General features: G+C 42.0%; 1 protein-coding gene across 2 annotated transcripts in view; it reads right to left on the bottom strand.

Moving 5' to 3' along the window:
- Nucleotides 1-12583, bottom strand: part of Sybu (syntabulin) — a 67989-nt gene extending 55406 nt beyond the window's left edge. The window contains exons 1-2 of one of the 2 annotated variants that reach the window (XM_071602422.1): nucleotides 12421-12583; nucleotides 10547-10748 (exon numbers count right to left, since the gene is read on the bottom strand). In XM_071602422.1, coding sequence (XP_071458523.1) covers nucleotides 10547-10748; nucleotides 12421-12444 — 226 coding nt within the window. In that variant the 5' untranslated portion in view covers nucleotides 12445-12583. The remainder of the gene's footprint in view (nucleotides 1-10546; nucleotides 10749-12420) is intronic. The other variant, XM_027947223.3, reaches the window with a different exon arrangement.
- Between the last annotated feature and the right edge of the window lie 286 nt (nucleotides 12584-12869).

The raw sequence follows: 12869 nt of genomic DNA, 5'->3' as shown, positions 1-12869 counted from the left end.
CACACCCATTTTTTTCTTTTCCACAAATTATTACTGATTTCCTGTTCTGTGCCAGGTATTCTATGTATTAGGGATGTAATGATGATCAAGACTCAGATTCTTTCCTCAAGAGTTCTAGTGGTGAGGAGAGAGCTAAAAATAAGCAAGTAGAGAAATCTATAAAGAAGGTATTTTGGATTCTGATGTACTGTTGATGAAACAAACTGGATGATGTTATGTAGACCAAATAGGTGTGAGGTAAAAGGGACTTCATTAGATAGGTTGTCATGGAAAGCTCCTAATGAGTTGAGACAAAAATAATAATAATAATAATAATAATCAAGGACAAGAATTCCAGGCAAAAAGAACAAGTGCAACAAGCTCTGAGATAGGCCAGGGTATGGTAGATGGAGGAAACTGAACTGAAGGCAAGTTGATGGGGAGAGAATGATTGATTAGGAGGTCATAGAGGCAAAATCCCACACATATGCAGGATTATAGGCCAGGAATCATTAAGTGCAATGGAAGTCATAGTGTGTATTAAGCACAAGATAATAAAAATTTGTTATGTGCTCATTAAGGAGAACACACTGAACTAGTGATCATGTATCTAGCAGATATTTGCTCAGAGTAGTGAGTGCTCTTTTTAAATACTTAACACAAGTCTTAGCTAATATCCCTTTGACAGGCACTACTGTCATCCAGATTTGTAGGAGGCATACAAGACTAGCACTAGGATTTAAGCTACCTCCCCAAGTTTGTAATCAGTAAGTGGTAGAGTCATCATATGAATCCAGAGAAATTAACTCCAGAGTCTCCTCCTTAACTATTATGCTGTGGGAAAGGGAAGAAGCAAATCAACCCATTTAAAGGCCACCACCATGATACAACTGAGAAGTGAAGAGTGGTTTGACTAGGATGGTAAGGGTGAAAACTGAGAAAAGTAGGTGGATTTGATATATTTGGGGAAAATAATTGAAAGCACGTATTTATGGTGATGATGAATAGGAAGGAAATCAAGGATGTCTTTCCTTAAACAAGTAGGTAAATGGTGGTCATTTCTGGTTGAACAGAAATGGATTTATGAGTGTGTAAGAGGCGAAATCAAGAATTGTGGTTTGGTTATGGGAAGTTTGAGGCACTAATTAAACATAACACTGGAGAATCAAGTAGCACTTGGATAAGGGAGTCTGAAGCCGGGGGGTGGAGTCAAGAGATTGCCACCCTACAGGTGCAAGATATGAAATTACAGAGCTCACAGAGCCCTCGGGAAAGCAGGAAGAGAAGGGTGCCAATGAAGGTGACCAGGAAGTGACTTGAAATGCAGGAAGAATGCTCAGGGGTGGGATCATAAAAGCCAAAGAGAAATATCTTCCCTAAAAGAGGGGTTGTTACATTGTGTCCCTACTGCTGAGACCTCAATGGAAATGAAGACAGCAAGGGAATGTTAGACTTGCCACTCGCATCCTTAAGAAGGACAAATCATGGAGACAGGATTTTTGGTGAAGTCTTGTTGTGAAGTGGAGCAGAGAGAAGAGATGGTAGTTGCAAAGAAGAACTTCTTTCTCTCTAATGCCGTGGAGCTCTGTGTGTACTGATGGAAATGAGCTTGTCAAAGGAACTCAAAGGAGCACCTCAGGCTAAGACACGTAACTGCTTGCTCTCTCTAAAAATGAAGTGGAGAGCGGAGTCATTACTTAGTGGCTGCCTCCCTTGTTTCTTAGAGACAAAATAATCACTTCACGTGTAAACATTCCCAGGATTTCTGAGCTATTTTGGAGCCTCAAGTGCTCCCATAAAAGTCCTCTGGTGAAGAGCAGAGCAGGAGGAAGGATGCACAGTGGAGTGAGGTGACCAAAGCTCTATTTCCTCAAAGGACCCGGAGCTCTCTAAGGGTCCCGGACCTGGTTTTGGTTTTCTACCAAGCATCAAACTGTTTGATTTGCCCCTGGGGAGAGAATCTGGAGGGAAAACATCATGGTCCAAATATTTAATGTAATGAATCTACACAGATGTTCTGTTTAAGGAGGGGCTGGTGCTGAAATTGAGAAACGGGGTGTCTCTGTCACTCGCAGAGCGAGGTGAGCCTGGCAAGCAGGGTGGTGAATTAACGTGTCATGAAAGCTTTTATTTCTCTTGTTCTTTCTTTCCTGGGGTTTTGATCTTTCCCAAATAGGCATGTCACAAACCTTCCTGACGTCCCTGCTCCTTTGCATTATGGATTTATTTGCAATTTCTAAGTCATGCTTTTTTAAATGCTCAATCCTTTTTGTTTCCATGATTGAAGGAGATGGAGGCAAGTGGGACAGAGAGGAAGGAGAACTGGAAGCCTAGGAGGGGAAGAAGAGGCCGAGATAGACCAGGAAGCTAGCTCTTAAACTTTTGAGAGTCTCATATTAAGGAAACTCCTAAGTGTTCTAAGGATGCTTGGATTATAGCTACCTGTGTTGAAGCAGTGTGAATATTTTCCCACCTTTTTTCTCATGCTAAGAATCTGAAGATAGTGGTGGTCAAGATAGAACAAGAAATACAAATGTTGAAAAAAAATGCTCACTATACACTTTATGAAATTGCAATCGACTGAATTTTCTAATTGGAAACAAAAAATTGTTTTAGGTAATATTTACTCCTTTTTGTTTTTGTGGGAAGTGGGGATTAAACCCAAGGCCTCACACATGCTAAGCACCTGCTTCACTACTGAGCTACATTCCCAGCCTACTTGCTTATAGAAAAAAAGGGAGTAAAAAGAAGAAATATGCTCTTATGTAGTCTAATTCCAGTGACATTCATAAAACAAAATTCTGAATTTTGAAAGTTAGCATCCCAGACAAAATGTCCATCCAAAGAAGAATGACTAAGTAAGTGATGGTCCTCAGTAGAGTGGAATATCAGCTTGTCACTCACAATGACACGAGTGAGGGGGACTTCTGTGTGCTAACAAGCAATGATAGGCACAGGTACTACCTGTAATACACAATCCTCGAGGGCAGGAGCCGAGCTAGTATTGTTCCATTGCTCTAGCTCAGCTACTAGAATAGTGCCTCACATACAAAAGGTACTCGATAAATATTTATCGAACAAATGAAAAGAAAGGGTCACCAATCAAGAGAGCGTAATCTTTAGCATAAAGCAAAACAAAATAAATCCTATAAATGTGATTATACCCACCTGATGTATGTCTTTGCATATTTTATAATAACATGTTTTGTTACTTTTGAATTAAAAAATAATTATTAAAGAAAACAAAATCCTCAAAAATACCACAAAATAAATGGAAGGGCAGGTTAGGATCTACAGTGTCTTAATTCTGAGGATTAGGTTGGTGTCTTATAGGGATCCTTTCCTCACAGTAACCCATACAAGAGGGAGAATAAAGATTGGCCATCTAGTGGAGAGAAGGAGCCCCAAGAAAAGGCCATGGATGTGGGTTTCTGGTGGGATGGGATGAGAAGCATGATTCCCAGGATGGGCACAAGTGTGCATTTGGAAGTTTGGTTTGGTTTCCCTGTAAAGAGAGAGCAGTCTCCTCAGGAGACTGGGAAGCCTAACAGCAGGCAGGGGAGCTTGGGGCAGGAGGACTGCACTCAGCACTGCAAGAGCAGCACCCGGTCAGGGGGCCTCTGCTCTGGTGGGAGAGCCTGGGTGGTGCCTTCAGAACAGGAGAGAAGGCAAGTCCAGCAGAAGGGGAGGTTTGGGCACATCTGTGCCTGCAAGCAAGAAAAGTCACCTTATACCCAGCAGATTTGTAAACATGAAGTTCACTGAGTCTCCCCTGGATCGGGCCTCCCCCAGGATGCATGGGAGCAGACTGAGCTTTCTCAGGATAAAAACCACCTGGAGGGTGGAGTGGGATGGTAACTAATGTCAAATCAGAGTGCTGGGAATGTGGGGATCTTACCTGGTGCTAAATACCTTCTTGGTGTCCTGCTGAACCTCAGAATACTAGCCTGTCCTCTCTTGTCCCTCCATTCACACCCTCTGGCAATATCAACTCCCTTGAGTTCATCTGCCACTGTCCCTCTGTGGCTTCTGATTTTTGTCTCTGATGCAACAAAACCTAAACTGAACTAATCAACTGGACTCCGGATCTTCCTCCCTACTTCTCCTACTTCATTTGTGTTTGTCCAATGGGAATTTGAAGGAGACTCTATTCTCTCCCTTCCACTTGCAACTGGAAACTAAGACCCATCTGTTCAGGCCCCAAACTTCCAAATATTTGATTGGTCTTTATTTCTACTGCTGCAATGGCCTCCAAAAGCAAGAAGAAACTTGCCATCACTTCTTGCCCTCTCCCATCCACAGACCAACACATAAACAGAAAGATCTTTTTACCTTATGAACCTGGTCATAACTCTTCCCAGCTGACCACCCTTCATTGGCTGTGCAAGATCTTTGGGAACTGGGAAATGATAGCCATAAACTATATTCAGCTACTTGTGCACCTATTTGGCCAAAGAGTGAGTTAAGAAACTGAATTTTTAAAAAATTCTGAAACCTTTTGGAGTGGAACACACAATTGAGTTCTTGAGTCCCCACCATTATCTTTTGTCCAGATGGCCTCGTTCTTGACATTGGCCTGGTTCCTGTAGGGGCCCTTAATCTTTCAGATCAGTTCTTAGCACATGAGATCTTTCATACCTGGCCCTCCTGCCTTTCTAGCTCATTTCACAACTTTAACTCAGGTCCCTTGATGCCAAAGATTCCGTTTATCTACTACATGATACTCATTAAGTCACTTCTTTACATCCTGGGGCTTATGAAACCTAAGAAGCCAATGTTGATAATAAGTGGAACACAAACTCAAATTACAAGGCAGGAGGGTGTGGGGGTAGTTGTGGGAAAAGGAGAGACATAAAAGTGAGGAAAGGTAGTAGAGTGAGAATCACTTCCCAAAGATTTGTTATTCCATTTATCTTAGGTGTCTGAGTCAAGGCAGTAAAATGATTGACTTTTTAAATCCACAATTCCTTCATTTTTATAGCCTTAGCTCAATTTCTGATTCTTCACAAGCATTTAATAATATTCTTACTGGAAAAATATATGTTGGCAAAAACTTGCAAAAAAGTGGAAATGTCCTAATACTCAGGTCTCTGCTATTCTTCTTTTACTGCAACCACTGGGTGTTTGGGGTATACTCTTGATATACCCAGTATACTCACTTTCAGTGTGCCCTAAATCATCCCAATTCCAAAGAAAGAAAATAGAAGAATAAAAAGTGTGGATACAGATAGTAAATCCAGAGAGGATTACATAGGAAAATAAAGTAAGAAAATTCTACCTGCTCTCCTTTACTTTTCTACCACTTGGACACCACTTAGACCCATTATGCAGATATAAGTAAGACCATTGCTAAGACTAAAGAGATTGGATTTGTCAATATAGTCAGAAGCTACTAATTCCAGGGGACATGGAGGCATTTACCTTGTACCGTGGCCTCTGGTATAAACAGCTGGCTGGCCACCACTCCTGCTTTCTTTGATCTTTGTTTATCTTGTGGTGCTACTTCTAGCATGCCCCTCACATTGGTCATACAACATCCCCAAATACACAGAGACCACAAAGCAGTGAGGCCCAGACCTCATGCATAAGAAACATCTGGACAGCCTGCAAAATATAGATTTCTGGCCCCTTTTATTCCAAGATGACAGGTTCAGAGTAGGGCTGAGGTGTCCACATTTTAAACAAGTTTTGCTAAGGATTCTCAAGTAGACAAAGGCCATACTCTGAAATTGGAAGACACTGTCATAAGGATGAATGTCATACCAAAAAAAAAAAAAAATAGTTTAATTTGCTCTCAGACAAGGTCCATCATGGTTACACTTTCCATTGTTAAGAATATTTTAAAATTATTAAATGGCAACCATAAAGTTTTGCTCTTGTCTTTCTAATTGCAATTAACATATTTTCAAAGAAATATTGCCTAGACACCCTCGTTTGTAACATATTTCATTAGGTACATATTTCTGGAGCTGAGGCAGCTAAGCCCTTGAAATATATATTAGACAATATACCTCAGTCCCAGACTCATTAAAGTGATACTAAACTCTTAGGGTCTTTGTTTTTCAATTCACAGCAGGTTGGCAGTCATTCAATTACAGTATAATTTGGTAATGCAGCTCACTTCTCTGGAAGCAATTCATCTCAATTCTAATCATTATGTTAGAAAGTTCACTCTATCCAGATGCCAAGTTTCCTCAACTAGACAAAAGCATAGCAGAAATATTTCTGCTTGGCAAAGCCTGACAAATTTTTGGAGGCTTTGTCATGCCTCAGCAGGGCACTAGTCAGGTTATAATTTGCTTTAATTGTTCTACCCACAAACAGCAACAATGATTACCTCTAGGTCATTATGGCACTCAGAGATTTCTTCCAGGCCACTGTAAAAACAAAAATACTTTCTGCAAACACCTTCCTCAGATTAGACTGCAAAGAATCTCCAATTCTGACCATTTTGTTTGTTGACCTGGTATCTGTTTTTTAATAAAAGTTACAGTGTGACCATGTATCTAAGTGTGCACACTGGAAACACAAAAATAGCTCAGAAAAATTACTGGCCTCCCATAAAACAACCAGTGTTCTATATGCATAATTTGTTCCACCTGCCATGTTTACAAGGCACCCCAAGGAGAATTAGCTTAAAACCCAGCAATCCATCTGCCTCCCAGTTCTAAGGGGGTAATTATTGCCTCAACTAAGCAAAGAGGAATGCACAGCATGCTGCTAACCATGGCAGGTGACTGATGTCTGTACCTCACACACTCACCCAGGTCACAAGATTTCCTCACAGTGGCTGGAGTCACATGACAATGACAAATATAATTCACTACTAACAAAAAAGGGGACAAAAAAAAAATGACAGAGGCCTACATCGAACAGGCCACACCCAGAACACAAACTAAAAGTGTGGGCTTTATTACTTCTTATAGGCATGCTAAAAATAAGGAATATGGGGGGCTGGGAAATAAGAGGGGGACAGGTGAAAACATGGCTTTAAACAACAATGAAATTGCTAAAAAGGGGGGAATGTGAAAGCAGGAGTATTATTTCTACTAGCTTACTATTAACTGTACTTCCTAGGTACTGTTTCATTTAAATTAAAGTTTGATTACCCTTTACTAAGAATGTACAATGTTATACATGCTGTACACACGAAATAGGGCCTGTCCTCCAATACAACATGACAGTCTCCAGCTGAGTGAGGTCACAGGGACCGACTGAGCACAAACTTTAAAGAATGGCAGTTTAAACACTAGAATAATGTTTGAGTGCAAAACCATGCATCTTGATGAAATGCATACAGCACACGGGTATCTTCAAAAAGATTCTGCCTTAAGAGGCATTCAAAGACAAGCTCTTTGGGGACACACCCCCAATGAATTGCAAAAGGTCACACACAACTCCTTCCTTCTGAAATGAGATAGACACAACATACAAATTAGCATATAGAATATCCAGTCATTAAATGTTCCTTGCCAAGGCTCCCATGGGAAGGCAGGAGGGAGGCAGTGGAGTAGGGGAGAGAAAAGGAAAAGTAGGTAAAAATGGACAGGTCACTTTGGAAATGATTCCAGACTTTGAATCACACTTATCAGTAAAATTACATGTAAAATATGGGGGTGGGGTAGGGAAAACATCAACATCGAGTTGTCATTTATTTTGCCAATGTATAAATACCATCCGTTATCATGAATAGTTGTTTTCATATAAATATTGGATAATCTTTTATATTAAGTAAATATAACTTTTTGTAAGCTCATTATATTGTTTTTCTTCCAAAAATGAATATTTTAGGACATGACGCTTCGCAATTAATATCTTTGATGCCAATTTGGGGAAAAGAAAATATAATTTTCAAAGTTTATTTTATTCTATTAAAATATCTTCTTTCTTTATAATTTCACTTCCATTTTGTAAGAATTCCTTTAACTGAGCATGCCTCTTTCACATTAGTGACTGTGATGATTTATAATGAAAATACGCTAATGCAGAATGATCCCTGCAAAGCTATGAAGCTCAAGGATATTTTAGTTTTGTTGTAGCGGAGAATGGCATGTTTAATGTTTGTGTGTCTCTTGTTCTGATTCAACTGCCACGATTAAGCAACACATATTCTGGCCTCAGTGTTAGAGTAGCTGGATTAAAACTGGCTATTTCCCCCTGCTGGCTGGACATGTTTTACATTCTCTACCTCACTGCCTGCAGCATGAATGCTCCCCATAGTACCAAACCCATTTATTTTCCACCCACTGACTGACCTCCTAAAGATCATTAACATGCCCCCAAAGGCCTTACTGCTGTCAATTTTAGTCAGCCCAGCACTCAAAAGCTTTCACGGGGTTCATCTGAGCTCTGCAGAAAAGGAAAGCCAGAAAGGGAAAGGCATCAGACCCAAACCTTAGGGAGCTGCCAGCCCAGGAAGATAAGGGAGGGGCAGAGGAATGGAGAGACTCCTGTCTGGAGGCAGAGTGCAAAGCTAAAGACTGAAAGGCTGGTTTACAGACGCCCATAATTATATGTTTCTGCCACTCAATTCTCAGCTAGTTAATGGCAGAAAGATCAATATCTACTTTCAATTTTCATGTACACCATTATGGTCGTAGTGGGAGACGGGTCTTTTGGGAAGAAGAGATGATTCAGGACATGGGTCTGGGAGAGCATGATTCATGACCAAAATTAATAATTCTGTTGGTTTTGCCTTTATATTTTCTAGAATATATTTAGGTTTTCTCTTTAATTTTGTTTGGACAAACTTTTTCTCTTCTGATAACTCTACTCACCCTAAAGTCAGAGAAATTAATGACTTGGGAAAATATCAAGAGTAAGTGTGGAATTGAGTTATGTGCACAAAGTAGTTTCAAATGATGTCCCCCACTTAACACAGTGAGCCCTGAGCTCCAAAACAGAGTTAAAGTTAACAGCAAATCCAGCTCCAGGTTCCAGGGACCTTAAGGGCCTAGTTTATCAATGATCCTTTTGTTTTCTCCTTGGGAGAACATTAGGCAAATCTTCAGTGGGTTTTCATTTTACACTTGATTCATATGGTTCAAGTGTTATGAAATAAGTTTTAGAACACAATATTTAAGTAGAATTTTTTTTCAGAACCATGCAGAGAATGTCTTCAGGAATTTTTTTTTTTTTTAAATGAAGGCAGCAAAATATTTCTAACATAAAATTTCTGCATGGGATGGACTTATTTTGTGGAAGTATGCAGTACATCCAAAGCTGCATTTATAAAATACTAGGAAAATGTGATTTACAACACTAACTGCAATGGATTGTTGTGTCTTGCTAAGTGACAGCACTAGACAGCATCTTGATGCACACACATCCTTTCTCACTCATGAATTAATATTCAAATTACAAGTTCCCTGAGTAAGTTCTAAAAAATGATCCATGAAACATTCTTTAGTAATCACAAGCTGATGCTCCTTTAAATTTTACCCAAATTTCCAATGCTTCTTAAAGAATACGAATCTTTCTCCGTCATGTGCTTCAACAGGTATCACAAGCTCTGTCAAGTGATATGGTCATATCTTTAGGAGTGAGGAGATCTGTTCCCTTACCAAATACCTTTGCAACTTTAAGGAAATTTCCAAAATATGATGAATGTAGAGGCCATAACTGATCTCTACTTTCATCATATTAACAACTGTCTTGTATTAAACACCTCTCTAAGCCACACTCTGAGCTAGGGGTACATTTAAGAAAAGAGTCTCATTTGCTCCTATAGCAACTCTACAAAGTAGGTAAAGTTGAGCATCCTTGTGCTCAGCTGAAATGCTCTAAAGTGTGAAATTTTCTGAGCACCAACATAAGGTCACAAGTGGAATATTCCACACCTGACTTTATGCCACAGGTGGCAGGCAAAAAGCAGGTGCACTGAAAAATATCATATAAAATTACCCAAGGCAATACGTAGAAGATGTGTGTGAAACATAAATAAATTTTTGTGTTTAGATATGGCTTCTATCCCTAAGATATCTCATTGCAAATATTCCAAATTTTTTAAAATTTCAAAACTTCTTGTCCCAAGCATGTTAAATAGATGATAATCTACCTGTATCATCGTTCCACTTTATGGATGTAACAATTGGGTTTTAAGGAGGTTAAAGACACATAGTCAGTTACTAAACTACAAGGCCAGTCCCACAGTATAGCCCTCCTTGGTCTTGACCTCATTTGTTAGAAGTTGCTTTATTTTAGGGATTCCATAATCAAAAGTATAGGCTTATAGAGGTTGAAAGTATAAAATTCAATTTAATATCTTTTCTAGATTAAACAAAGAAACCTTAATATAAACAGTCATAGAAAAAAAGTTAGATTTTATATTCTAAATTAGAAATTAGAAAAACACATAGAAACAGTTATGAGATTCCATTGGGTTGCATATATGAAACTAAATAGCAAATAGGTCAAAAGAGCCAATAGATGAGAATAGCCAAAAAGGTCCAGCCTTACACAAATCACCCTAATAGAAGTCTAGGCAGTAAGGGGCGAAGCCCAGGCCCATTCACATTTCACCTGCCATGCACATGCTTCATGCTGGGTGGCTTCTCATGTACTGTACCTGAGCAGAAGCTGTTGCTGCTAATGGTCCTCGCTGAGCGCCCAGAGCTGCTGGGGTTGAACTCTCTGCTCTCTTCCTCAGAGAAGGGAGACTCAGAGGCTGGGGACACCTTGTGCTGTTGCTGGGGCAGATGGGGCCGAAGAATCAACCGGGGAATCCGGCTTCGGGAAATCTCCTTCTCATGATGCTGCACTCTGTGCTCCTTCTCACAATTGGACATCAGAAAGAAAACAAAAGGAAACTTGTTGCCCCCTCTCAACTCCTGACTGCTCCTTCAAGGGTCAGTTTCTAAGAAGTTACATTTCCAAACATGGACTCTCCAGAGTAGTCCTTATCTCAGTCACTGAAATGAGGTCCAAAACTCCTGCACGGAGCTTACCTTTCTGATTAAGTGAAGAGCACACGTGCCATTTCCACCTGTGCTCAAGAAGGCTGCCTGCTTGCTCCCCCATGCCATTCCTGACTCACCTTCTTACTCTGGCTTTTTCTATCACATTCAAGGTTTTGGCTTCCAATGGCTCTTGATTACAGCATACTTTTTCTTTCAACTTCCATTTTGTTCTACCTGAATTAACTGTGACAATTTGACTTCTATTTTCCTGTCTGTCTCCTTACAAAGTAGACTTCTGTACCTGGAACTATTCTTTTCTGATGGACCACACACACTTATCCTTGAAATCCCTCCTCTTCTGGACAGGATCTTAATTATTCATTAATATCCTGGTACACAAGGCTTGTTGCCAACAGAAAAAGCAAACACAAATCCAATACCCAGGAAGATGGCTCCACCTTTTACATCATGTTTAGCTTTTATTTTCCTTACAGTACACCACGAGAAGAGATTTCTCTTTCTCCCTCCTTAAAAATGCAGTACAAATACCTTGCCATGCCTTGTTTTTTTAAAAATGCATAAAAAGTAATATTCTGAAATGTTGCTCAGTTTTAAAGTTCTTTCCCAACCATTATCTCACTTGATCTTGACACCCCAGGCTGCAACAGGGAGAAGATAATTCATGTTCCTATTTACAGACAAGGAAACTGAGACTAAATTTAGGAGGCAAAGGCTGTACATCATCTAGAAACAGAGTGAGCTTCAAATCCAGTGATTTTTCAGGTCGGCCACCACCCTTATGGAAGCTTTCTGCAAAAATTCCACGGCTCCCTCTAACCTCTGCAATTCAAAGAGGGCTTTGGCTTAGGCAACAAACACCATTTTGCAACATGAACTCCTGCTCATTTCCTCAGCTTACCAGGAAGGGTCAAGGCCAAAGTAAACACCTCTGGGAGACCAGCATAGTGCAGAATTGAAGGGAAAACCCAGCCGCAGGGAACATCTGAGGTGCCTTCAGGCAGCCGCGCTATCCAGGGGCTGCAAACCGCACCCAGCCTCTGGATCCGCCCTACACGTCAGTCGCCCAGCAGGTATCCCACGCCAGCCACTCTGCTTGGCACACTGCAGACTCTACCAACGCTGGGTCACTGACACGCTGGAGTCCTTGTTTCTCAATCACGAATACATCAAATTCCTTTTATCTACACCAACACACACACACACACACACACACACCACGTCAACAGAAAGCTTCACCGCAAACCCTCAATTTCAGGACACAGGATTAACCCTCTGTAGTTAATCCTTTCAATTCTCATGTCAATCCCCCAAATATCTTCCTCCGGTGCCATCTCCTCATTTGCCAGATCGCATCACCTAAGCAAATATCCTTTTCCTTTCCTTCCACCCCTTTACCTCAACTCTAAATGCCACCCCCGTCCTGTCCTCACCTGGCCCCCTTCTCACCCCTCAGTGCCCACCTTGCCTCCTTTAGGCGCCCTTGGACACTGCAACCCGCGCCCACACGACGTGTCCTCCTTACCTTGTTCTCCCGGAGGGGCCCCATCACGCCACTGCCCGCCTGCTCCTCGCGCCGCCGCTGCCGCCGTCCAGGAGGAGGCACCTGCGTGCAAAGGAGCGAAGACACTGCGCTGAGCGCCGCGGGATGCGGGCGGCGGCTGCTGCGGGTCCGACGCGCCGCCGCCGCTGCCGCCGCCGCCGCCGCCGCTGCCGCCGCGGTTTGTGCTCGGCTCCGAGGGCGCGCCCGCCCGCCCCGCCCCGGCCGGACACGTGGTGCCGCCGCGGCTGTGGCCGCCACTGTTCCCGGGACTCTTCCCGGCCACCTCCCTCACCTGCTGGCCCGGGCAGCCGGTCCGTGCCTCCGCGCACGCCCTCGGGGTATCGCTGCTGGCACGACCCCAAACCCAGTGCCGGGCGCCCCCTCCCCTGCTGAGCGTGACCCGATGCAGGCTGGCCGAGGCTAGCAGCATC

Source organism: Marmota flaviventris, chromosome 15, assembly GCF_047511675.1.
Source record: "Marmota flaviventris isolate mMarFla1 chromosome 15, mMarFla1.hap1, whole genome shotgun sequence".
In the NCBI taxonomy this organism is placed as follows: domain Eukaryota; kingdom Metazoa; phylum Chordata; class Mammalia; order Rodentia; family Sciuridae; genus Marmota; species Marmota flaviventris.
This window is presented reverse-complemented; position numbering and strand designations above follow the sequence as displayed.